Genomic DNA, 12,545 nt, shown 5'->3' with positions numbered 1-12,545 from the left:
ATGCCATATGTTGAACTGGATGACACACACACACACACACACACACACACACACACACACACACACACACACACACACACACACACACACACACACACACACACACACACACACACACACACACACACACACACACACACACACACACACACACACACACACACACACACACACACACACACACACACACACACACACACAGTAAGGATGCAGGTGTTTGCACGCTGTTCAGATGGAATGATTTATTTGTAATCATGGTAGCATAATAAAACAATGAACACATTAAAAGCACTGACAGTTTGAACCCAAGGCCTCTCAAACACAGCATGCACCCCCCCTCCCTCCCACCCCCCCTCCCACCCTCCCCCCTTTTTTTGTCTTTTTTTTTAATCCTTTAAATACATTTTGATATAAAAACAAGCCCACGTATGATGAGTGTTTGGGAACTGCCTCTAAACCCCCCCAAAAACCTTTCATGTTCGTTATTGTCCCGCCTCTCCTTACCCGTTCCTCTTCATGGATAACAAAAAATCCCAGTCTCTGATGGTGGACATTGAGGAGGAGGAGACGGTTAAAATAAAAAATAAAAATGATATCCTCCCTGAAAAAAAAGGAAAGCAATAAAAAAGATTTCCGTAAAAAAAAACAATTAAAAAAACCCAAAAAAAGCAGTCCAGGTGGAGGAGCAGATCCTGGAGCTCTGGAGGCACTTTTCTCAGATTTAAAGCCCCACATCTGACACAAACCTGGGGGAAGGATTCATGCAGAGATCCAGGAATGATGACGAAGATGAGAGGAGGAAGAAAAGGCCCAGCCTCTCCAGGTATAATGCCGAGTTCAGGAGAGGAGGAACGAAAAGAGGCGGAGGAGAAACTTGGACCAAAAGAGAGACGGCAGGTTTGTTTCCAGGTCCTAGAGTCCTGAACCTGGAGATGTCGAAGACCCCAAAGTGTAATGATATAAACGTTTAGGAGGGTCCCCAGCTCATAGAAACTGCCGGATGCTAACCTGCAGTTTGTGTGTGAATTAGCATCGATTAGAACTTGATGTGGACTATAGTTAAAAAATGGTTTTACAGATTTGGTCATTATTATTATTATTAGTGGTTTTGTGGGTTATTGTACTCTAAATGTAGTTTCTATGCGCTGGAGACCCCTACTCTCATTCCTAACATAACACTTTGGGGTACTCAACATCTCAGAGTTCACAAAGTGGCAAGTAGACTATAAAGAGGGAGGAGCTTTACGACACAAACGGGAAACAGTCCTCGTGGGCGGAGGTCAGGGGGGAGGAAGATGTTGTGGTCCCGCTTCCTCCTCCTCTTCCTCCTCTTCAGCATCCACAATAACCTCCTAACCCACTCCAAAATTGTCCAATTGTTCCATATAAGTCTATGATGCTAATTGCCCAACATATGCAGGTTAGCATCCGGCAGTTTCTATGTGCTGGAGACCCTAAGATAAAACTTTGGGGTACTTAACATTTCCGGGTTCACAAAGTGGCTAGTAGAGCTCCTTGGCCATTTATGATCCTGAACATGTCCTCAATAACTCGCAAAACCACTCAAAAATTGTCCAAATTGTCCAATTATCCACATAAGTCTATGATGGTAATTGTGTAAATTCTTCTTGCCCCCCCCCCCCCTCACAGGTACAGCTCCTTGGCTCTGATGTGCTGCAGTTTGTCCCTCAGCATGTGGAAAGATGGCCGCACCACAGAGTCCAGGGTCCAGCACTGCTTCATCAGGTCATAAACCACCGGGGGGCAGCCGTCAGGGGCGTCCATTTTGTATCCCTTCTCCACCCGGGGCACCACCTCCTTCAGAGGCTGGGGAGAGAGACAAAATACAGACGGGTCAGATAAGAGTGACGGAGAGAGAGAGATACAAAATACAGACGGATCAGATAAGAGTGACGGAGAGAGAGAGAGATACAAAATACAGACGGATCAAGCCCGAGCCAACTATAAATATAAGCGTTATTAAAAAAACAGTCGACAACAAATAACTAATCAAGTGAATCCAAGGAGAAGTTAAGCATGAAGACAAAGTTTCACATGTCCCTCTCCTGCTCCAGCGGTGTCATTATTTAAAAACACAGTTCAGTAAACCAGTGCAGAATAAAGGGAGTCTGCCCTCTGCTGGTGGAGCACGTTTGAAATTAAATAGCATAATCCCTTTATTATATATATTGGGAGGGATGAACCCCTTTGTAAAGGTCTCACATGCAGACAGCACACAGTGACATGTGTTCTCTGCTTTAACCAATCCTAGCACCAGGAATCTAGCACTAGGAGTCTAGCACTAGGAGTCTAGCACTAGGAGTCTAGCACCAGGAATCTAGCACTAGGAGTCTAGCACTAGTAGTCTAGCACTAGGAGTCTAGCACTAGGAGTCTAGCACCAGGAGTCTGGCACCAGGAGTCTGGCACCAGGAGTCTGGCACCAGGAGTCTGGCACCAGGAGTCTAGCACCAGGAGTCTGGCACCAGGAGTACTAGGAGTCTAGCACCAGGAGTCTGGCACCAGGAGTCTGGCACCAGGAGTCTAGCACCAGGAGTCTGGCACCAGGAGTCAAGAAGCAGGAGTCTGGCACCAGGAGTCTGGCACCAGGAGTCTAGCACCAGGAGTCTGGCACCAGGAGTCTGGCACCAGGAGTCTGGCACCAGGAGTCTAGAAGCAGGAGTCTAGAAGCAGGAGTCTGGCACCAGGAGTCTGGCACCAGGAGTCTGGCACCAGGAGTCTGGCACCAGGAGTCTGGCACCAGGAGTCTAGCACCAGGAGTCTAGAAGCAGGAGTCTGGCACCAGGAGTCTGGCACCAGGAGTCTGGCACCAGGAGTCTAGCACCAGGAGTCTGGCACCAGGAGTCTGGCACCAGGAGTCTAGAAGCAGGAGTCTAGAAGCAGGAGTCTGGCACCAGGAGTCTGGCACCAGGAGTCTAGCACCAGGAGTCTAGAAGCAGGAGTCTGGCACCAGGAGTCTGGCACCAGGAGTCTAGAAGCAGGAGTCTGGCACCAGGAGTCTGGCACCAGGAGTCTAGAAGCAGGAGTCTGGCACCAGGAGTCTGGCACCAGGAGTCTGGCACCAGGAGTCTGGCACCAGGAGTCTAGAAGCAGGAGTCTGGCACCAGGAGTCTGGCACCAGGAGTCTGGCACCAGGAGTCTGGCACCAGGAGTCTGGCACCAGGAGTACTAGGAGTCTAGCACCAGGAATTTAGCACCAGGGGGGAAGGGGGGTGTCCGGTGCCTTGCTCAAGGGCACCACGGGACCTCTCCAAGTAAGAGTACTCTTTAAAACATGTATTACTACATAAAAAAGGGCCCTTAAGAGGTTAAGTGTGTGAGCATTAGCGTACTCAAAGTAAAAGTACTAGTGGCCCCATTGAGTGTAATGATCATTCATTATATTATTATTATTTAAACATGTATTTATTGATGTTTCTACATTTATCACATTACACAAACACAACCGAACATTCCCCAACATTAGACGTTGTAGTGCTTTGAGGAAAAGCTCAAATATACAGTTTGTTCTTTAATGACTGTATAATATTGCATCCTTCCTTCTATCCTTCGTTCCAAACCATTAATAGCAGTGTTAGTCCCCTCTTCCACCTAAACACTAACCCTTTCTCTAGAGGTTAAAAGCTGTGATGGTGCGTTCAGGTACTCACAATTCTGGGGTAAGGCACGCGCCCAAAGGAGTAAATCTCCCAAAGTAAGATCCCGTAACTCCAGACGTCAGACTTGGTGGAAAACCTCTGGAGAACAGAAAAAAAGGGAGGACAGAATTCACAAATCAGATATTCATTCAGAGAGCAAAGCAGGTCCTCCATGAGTCTTTATCAACTCAGGTGTTCTCCTAGCTTTGTGATCAGATAAATACATAAAGCAGTACAAGTAGAAACACCTTATTCCCTCACAAGGAAGATTCCAGATGTAAAACTCTTTAAGTGAAACTCCAGAAGTATTATCCACAAAACATGATTTATTACAAATGAAAGGCTCTTTTTTCAAAGTATATAAGAATATAGCTTTTAATGTGGTGGTTTATCAAAGTGGGTCAGAGTCTGGGTACTTTGTATTCTGCTGCGTAGTACTTAAGTACCACATTATATCCTATAAGCAAATTACACACGAATACGTCTTTGTACACAGAAAAAGTATTTCATCTTATACTGCAGTTTTAGTAGTGTCAATTAGGGCTGCTCAATTAATCGTATTTTAAATCGTATTTTAAATCGCGATTACGATTATGGCTTGCAACGATTACGAAAACAACGTAATTTAAATTGGTTTTTCAGTTGAGTTATTCTTAACGTTCAGGGTAATCAACTGTTAAAAACATACTGTTACATTTTTTCTTTCCAATAAATGGATGTTTTCAAAGTCAATGAATAATCGCAATTACAATTATTGACCCAAATAATCGAGATTATGATTTTTGCCATAGTGTCAATAGTACAATACTCCCTCTAGAGCAGGGGTGTCAAACTCAAGGCCCGGGGGCCAAATCCGGGCCGCGACTTCATTTTCTGTGGCCCCACAAGAGCTTGCAAAGAATAGAATATTTATTATACGGTTACATGCCACTTTACAGAAGCACGTTGCCCATAAACTACATGTCCCACAATGCATCTCAAATTTGACTTTTTTCTCAGAATTAGATTATTTTTTTTCAAAATGTCACATTTTTAAAAAATGTAACTTTTTTCCCCAAAATGTCACTTTGAATGTGGCTTTTCTTTTAAATCATTTTGTGACATTCTCACTGAAGAGACTTGCAATTATTTGCACTAGACTTCTGCTTTCAGACGTAATTAATTATGAAGTTATTACCCTATCCGATAATAATCCAATGCAGAGGCAATGATGTCATATATGTAATATAATAATACATACATTAAGCATATTATGTATTTTCATATAGTCTTAAAGTTACAACCGGCCCTTTGAGTACAACCATAATGCTGATGTGGCCCGTGATGAAATTGAGTTTGACACCCCTGCTCTATAGTATAAGGAAGCGTGTAATATATACTCAAGTATGTGAAATTGTACGCTTCTTAAGTAATGTACTAAGTTACAGCGCTGCTCTTTGGTGGTTACTTTACTTCAGAGGTCAGGTGAGGAAACACGGTGTGACAACAGAGATATCTCTAAATGTTCAGAGACATTAAGAGAAGGAATACAATATATCTGAGTTCATCTTGTGAGAGAAACGGATACACACCATAATAAATATTCACACGGATATCTAGACCTGTTGTCCAGGTCATGTGCAGTTTCGATGCTCAGCCATGTGCTGTTTTTAGCTTTTCTTGCTTGATATAATTCAACTTCAGCAGAAAATGTAAATCTTTAAAGTCCGCTTGACGGGCTGTTTGGAGCAAGGCCTCACAAACTGCAGAGACCAAGAAGAGGGTAGGTCTGAACGCTGGCAGAAGAAAACTGATCGCATCTGTTAAAAAGTATCAGTTAAAGTACGATATATTAAGAGTTCTTTCACCGCTTTTCCTGACAGGGAAACTGAAGTTAGTCTGAGTTACTAAGCCTCCATGCTAAAGAAAACTGTCGCTTGACCTCGCAGAACACGGCAGGTTTTCTCCGTGTCTCTTGGATATACGTATGATTTCAACTTCGGCAGAACATGTACTTTGTGTACTTTGTCTCTACTTAAAGGTCTCCTATCATGCAAAATGCACTTCTTAATGTCTTTTATACATGAACATGTGCAGGGGCGCTAGTGACTTATCCGACCGGCCCGATGGCCAGTCCGCCACTGAATACGTGCTCCCGGTGTGTCGGGGAACTCACAGCGTTTTTTTTTGTTTTTCTTTAAAGCTACTGACCCAGAATCAGCACTTTAGTAACAGGGCTGAACTAGAGGGGGGTGAGGCTAGAATGCATGATCTGTTTGGTCTTTTGAGCAAAACACTTCATAGATATGTTTTTATATATATTTGTATATATCTGAGAGCTATAATATACAGGGTTCATACACTTTTTCACCAATGATTTTCAATGATTTTCCAGGACCTTTACCTGATTTTCCAGGACCTTTACCTGATTTTCCAGGACCAAAAAAATTACTCTTTCTCAGCGGTACCACTGAAAATGGTTTATTTTAACATGGAACAGGAAAATAAGGTCTGAAACATGTTGTGCCTTACTAAAACAAATCAAATAGGCTTACTAGCTTCTATAGATAAAGCGACTAAAATCTCTCACCAGCAAAATACCTCATCAGTTAAATGCCATTTTACATTTCATTACTATACGATACGGTATTTATTATCATTATAGTAATACTATTTCGGCGATTAGCTAAAATATAAATTATATTTGAGTTACATTTCCATGACTTTTCCAAAACTTTGGGAAAAATATTGTTTTCCATAACTTTTCCAGGACCTGGAATTTGCATTTAGAATTTCCATGACTTTTCCAGGTTTTGAATGACCGTAAGAACCCTGAATATATGCCTAACAATTGTATAATAGGAGACCTTTAAGACCTCCTACTTGCTTAAGCTGCTTCCCAAGCAAAACTAAGTCAAAACAATCACCCGGGAAGCACCAGGACATTACCCCGTGTATCTCACCTTCTCCCTGATGGCTTCGGGGGAGGTCCACTTGACGGGCAGTTTTCCGGTGTCCTGGATGGACGACGCCTCCTTGGTGAGTCCGAAGTCGCTGACTTTAGCGATGTTGTCGTCAGAAACCAGAACGTTTCGAGCCGCCAGGTCTCTGTGCACGAAGTTGTTGTTCTCCAGATACTCCATGGCCTCACACACATCACTGAAGAGACAGAGGGGAGGGGGGGGAGATTATAAGAGTTAGAACAATATCCCTGGCCCCGGCTTGAGCTTCAGTCTCAGGATCCATGTATCTGTGATCCTCTCCAGAATGGAAGGAGTCATCACATACAGAGCATCAACTAGTTCCTGAACAGTGTCCTTCACATGCTGATATCCAAGAGAGGGAGTTACAGTCACAAGATGGAGGAATACCGGTTCTTGTAAGTAATCATACATCCTGTCATGAACACAATACTGACTTTTTACTCAAAATGTTGTGTTTCCTCTCAAAATTCTTACTTTTCTCTCAAAATCCTGATTTTTTTTCTCAAAATCGAAAAATTCGGACTGAATTCAAAACAACTTAAATCTCAAAATTCTGACTTTCTCTCAAAATTCTGGCTTTTTCTGAATACGTCACCGGCTTGAGCTTCAATCTCAGGATCCATGTATTTATCATCCTCTCATATCAAAATGAGCCCCATGAACTGAGTTTTAAACATCAGCATATCCGGTAATTACGGAAACTCTGCTACACAATTCTTCTTCTTCTTCTTATTGAAACATGACCGGTACGTTTCGAATTTGTCCGGTAAAATAAATTATTTCCAGACACTTGATCGGCAAGAAAAACCCCTAGCGGAAGCCCTGGCGTGTGTAACTTGATGCACTGCTGTTAACCTATAATAATATATGATAATGTGTCGATTGATATTTTGTAATATCATAAATATGCAAAGTAACTTGATGTGTCAAATAAATGTAGTGGGGTAAAAGTATTAAGTGAAAATACTCAGGTACAAGTACCTCCATGTTGTACTTAGTTATATTACTCCACTGAATAACTGTGACTATGGATAGGAACTTCATGCAAACCCACTTTAAAACATCCAGACTCCACTTTAAGTTGAATGCAGTGGAAATATAATAATCACTCGAACAAGGAGGTTAAAAACCAGGCTGCATATTCATGTCTTTATCCTCTCCTTGCTTCAGGGTTCAAATCTAACCCCTTGCTCATCTCTAATGCTCATTCGAGCCTGACACACTGGAAATGAATCACGAAATATTTCCTTTTCTTGAGTAAAGGAGTGTTTCCACGTACGTACCGGCTGCTGAGTTACAGCGTGTTAGAAATCAAGACTTTAAAAGCATCCATTTAGAGTTCAGCTGGAAACAAAGCTCTCTTTCATTCTGCGTCTGAGCAGCAGATTCATGACTCATGTTTGTCTTTTCTGAAAGTCTAATCGTCTCGTTGGCAGCGATGTGAGCTGGAGATGTTCAGTTCGCCTCAGTTTTATGACAGAAATGTACAGTCTAGATCCCCAGCACATAGAAACTGCAGGAAGCTAACCTGCATATGTTGCACTGAATAGCATCATAGCCCATGCAGACAACTAATTAAGACTTTTATTAATCCTCGTGGGGAAATTGTTTCTCTGCATTTGACCCATCCTGTGTTAGGAGCAGTGGGCTGCCATTTTGAACGGCGCCCGGGGAGCAGTGTGGGGAACGGTGCCTTGCTCAGGGACACCTCGGTAGCACTTGGTCTTGCCGGGACTTGAACTGGTGACCTTCCTAGTTGCCAAGCCGAGTCCCTATCGCCTTCGCCACCACCGCCCTTTTTAAACAGTTTAAAAAGGGTGGTTTTGGGGGATCCATTTCTGTCCTTTTCAGGATCACAAATGTCAGAAAGAGGCCATATCCGTACTCTCTGCACAAGATGAACATTATTACCTCTAATGTGGACAATTCTTTACTAACACCATAAATAAGCAATTTGTCCAATTCAAAAGAGTCGAGTAAATCTTCTAAAGCGACCCAAAATGCATCAGAATCCGCCCAGAGAGAGTAAACTATTGTCCACACACTGCAGTCTATAATGCTAACCAACTCAACTTGTGCACATTTCCCAAAGTACGCACGTTAGCATCCGGTGGTTTCTATGAGCTGGAGACCCTTAGTACTAAAGTAAACAGATATTGTTCTAAACTGTATTAAAGTAAACAGGTATTATCTTGAACTGTATTGAAGTGAACATGTATTATTTGGGACTGTTTTAAGTAATCCTATATATATAACCTTCTCACTTACACTCAATGACCCAGATACCCTGCTACACACACATACACCTCCTTCCACCAGCACACACACACATTCTTTTCAAGGTTCTTTCTGGAGCCAATATAATCTCAAGCACCAATATATCTGTGTACAATGTTTGATTGTCTGGGAAGGAATAGTTTGTGTGAAATCTTCCTTGGGAAAGTAAAGGAGTTAACTCAGGTGTAAGATAACTGAACTCTGATTCGCTGTATTGGGCCCGACCCAAAGTGAATCCAACCAGTAAGAACACCTAGGGGAGTGAGCAACCGACCCAAACTCCTCCCCACGGACTCTCTGATTCGCTTAGGAGTAAAATGGGACGGAAGAGCCGACACATCTCCGCCCCAAATATGTCCATATATACTGTTGTTCCTTCATGCAAAATGCCCCCTGTTTCTGACTGGCTGGTCCCGATATCTGTATCGCACGGCAGTAGAGCGGGGAGCCCGGAGTGCTCTGTTTCAGGGCACTCTGTATTTCCTATTGTGTTTTTTACCATTAAAATCAGATTATTGTTATAACTTTTATGCCGGTGTTTTGAACTCCTTTTATTAAATCTGACCAGGCTCATCTAACGGACGGCGCGGAGCAGAGGTGGGCTTTAAGCCACCACTACTGTGTCTGCTCCTACAGTACACATTTATAACACAACACTTTGCAGTACTCAACGTTCACAACGCGACTATGATAATAATGATATGGATTTGTATAGCGCTTTCCCTAATGCTCAAAGACGCAGTACAAAGAAAACTAAAAGCAGTCTCAGAGTTTGAGAGCTAGAGTGAGTCTGTCTGTAATAAGAAGATGATGATGATGAAGACTCACAGAGAGAACTTGAGTAAGCAGTCCCCCCCGAGCACGGTCCTTCCTCTGGAGCGCAGGTAGTCCACTAAACTGCCCTGTGGGGAACAAACAGGTTACACAGCAATTAACAAACGTTCATACGAGGAAAGGTCCGTTCCCCCCCCCCACTCAAACTATTCACGTTTTGATTGTGCCACGTCTTTTTGTGTTTCTGCAACTCAAACATTTCCAGAAATTAGGATCAACTTCTTATCTTATAAATACACAAGAGAAAACGACAGCTTTTGAAATGATGAGTTTTATTGCTCCCACATGTTTTAAAGCACGTCTCATGAAAACCCCATGTGACGTACCTTAGCCATGTACTCTGTGACGATGTAGAGACTTCCCCTCTCCTCCACGATCACCCCCAACAGCTGCACCAGGTTGTTGTGCCTCAGTTGCCTAAACAACAACAACAACAACAACAACACAACAAGTGTTAGCTGGAAACATCAAGGTGTCTCTGCTCCGTCAACAACAGAATAAACAATATAAATATATATATCGCTCGTTTGAATCTGAAAGAGAAAGGTTTGCGTGCGCACACTAAAACTGATTTAGCAAGGTGATAATAATACATTTCATTTATAAAACAACATCATCTCTAGGAGCACTTTGTAACTTTGTTTTGTGCTGTATGAATAAAGTTATTGTTATAATTCAAAGAGCCTGGAGACAAAGAGCCAAATGACATTTACACATTTAAAAGACAACAAATACAAATCAAAACAAGCTAAATATGAGAGAAGTAAAAACTAGAGTGTGAGATGTGTGTGTTATTGATTTATCAACAGCAGCAGGTCAGAGGAGGATCTCACGTCATGACGGAGGCCTCGGCGATGAACGCCTGCGCTGTGGCGTCGTTTTTGATGCATTTCACCGCCACTTTGTTCCCTCTGTAGTCTCCCACCATCACATCTAACACACACACACACACACACACACACACACACACACACACACACACACACACACACACACACACACACACACACACACACACACACACACACACACACACACACACACACACACACACACACACACACACACACACACACACACACACACACACACACACACACACACACACACACACACACACACACACACACACACAAGTGAAATGTATATTCATACATAAGTCTATATATTCATGAGGAAACAGCGGGTCCTCCATCCCATCATTAAACCATTAAACCCCCTCGCCCTTAACCCCCTTCACTTCCTTTGCCTCCTCATATCTAAATCCAGATGTCTCTGTTAAACACATAGAAGACTAAGATACACTTTAACAGAGTAAGAGGCGATCAGAGTAGAAGACTATGTGTTTGAATGATTATGTGATCATTTGACACGACGCGAGGCAACCTCTGCTCTCATTAAATAACGCAGAGATCTGAAATAATTCCTCACCTCCGAACTCTCCTTTCCCGATGGTCTGCAGGAGTTTCAGCTCCTTCCTGTTCAGCGCCCAGCCGCCTGAGAGAGGAGACATTTAGAGGACTTCACAGGCTATGGAGCTAACAACATGACTGTGAGACACCGGGCGAAAGCATGCACTGATGAAGACGAGACACCGTGGAAAGATATTGCATTTTACACATAAGTTATTTTATTTTGCAAGTTACTTAAAAACTAGATGATGAGCTCCACATATCCAATATTAGGAGAAACTGCCTCTGAAGGGAACACGGGGATTTCAGCCTCTCAGACCGTTGACATGCATTCCAAAGGGATTGAACACACCACAGGGAAGGGGAAACCCTAAAGAGCGTAATCGGGACACTTTCAATATTTCTAGGTCAGAATTCTACAATTTTTCTACTGCTTTAATTTATGAGAACATTTAGCTTTTCCCAGATGTTTCAGTTATTGTATATAGACTCTTCTTGCACTATTTTATTTGTATTTACTTGCACTATTGTTTTATGTCCTATATTCATGTTGCTCTGTGGGAGGAGCCTGTGACTTCAGTTGTTCATTGCCATGTCTACGCTGTGGCTAATGTGCACATGATGATGAAGCCTCGAATCTTTTAATCCTTTAGGCCGCTAAGTAGTGACGTCTGTCAACAGGGTATAAAAGACTACAATTCCCACGGCGCCTCCTCTAAAGTGACAGATGGGCAACCTGTCAGAAAGATGGCGCAGAGGAACCGTTTGTAACCGTTCAATGAACCTTAAAGTTATCAAGTTATCGAGTCTTTTGTTTGATTTGTTTTGACTTGTAAAGACCTCTTTTTCTTTGTTACTACGTGTGTGTGTGTGTGTGAGGAGTGTGTGAAGAGTTTGTTATTTTATTTTGAGCATAATATCGCCCCCAGGCAAACAACTCATCACCTGAGAGTAACACAACGATAAGGGAAAGAAAGCGAGTTAGACATGTCTGTTTAAGGCACGGGGGTCAAACTCAATTCCATGCCACATCAGCAGCATGGGTTCACTCAAAAGGCCGGTTGTAACTTTAAGACTATATGAATATACATATCTAAATATATAATATATATAATATAATGTGTAATATGACATGATTGCCTCTGCATTGGATTATTATCAGATGGGGTAATACCTTCATGATTAACTACGTCTGAAAGCAGAAGTCTAGGGCGGATAATTGCAAGTCTCTTCAGTGCGCATGTCACAAAATGAGATGCATTGTGGGACATGTAGTTTATGGGCAACGTGCTCACATATTCTTTCAGAGCTCTTGAGGGCAACAGAAAATGAAGCCTTGAGTTTGAACCACCTGGTTTAAGGCGTGATATAAAAATAGGGAAGGAAGCCACGACAAGATGA

The 12,545-nt window shown here is 42.7% G+C and overlaps 1 protein-coding gene across 1 annotated transcript; it reads right to left on the bottom strand.

Moving 5' to 3' along the window:
* Nucleotides 1-369: 369 nt before the first annotated feature.
* On the bottom strand, nt 370-11,229 carry LOC117533420 (tyrosine-protein kinase CSK; the record flags this gene model as incomplete). The annotated part of the gene is given in 7 exon segments (XM_034197144.1): nt 370-1,827; nt 3,671-3,757; nt 6,601-6,796; nt 9,727-9,800; nt 10,059-10,149; nt 10,566-10,665; nt 11,164-11,229. Coding segments are annotated over 7 exon segments (797 nt in total), but the record flags the coding sequence as incomplete, so codon positions are not given.
* Nucleotides 11,230-12,545: the final 1,316 nt, after the last annotated feature.

This window comes from Gymnodraco acuticeps, unplaced genomic scaffold (assembly GCF_902827175.1).
Source record: "Gymnodraco acuticeps unplaced genomic scaffold, fGymAcu1.1, whole genome shotgun sequence".
NCBI lineage: Eukaryota > Metazoa > Chordata > Actinopteri > Perciformes > Bathydraconidae > Gymnodraco > Gymnodraco acuticeps.
This window is presented reverse-complemented; position numbering and strand designations above follow the sequence as displayed.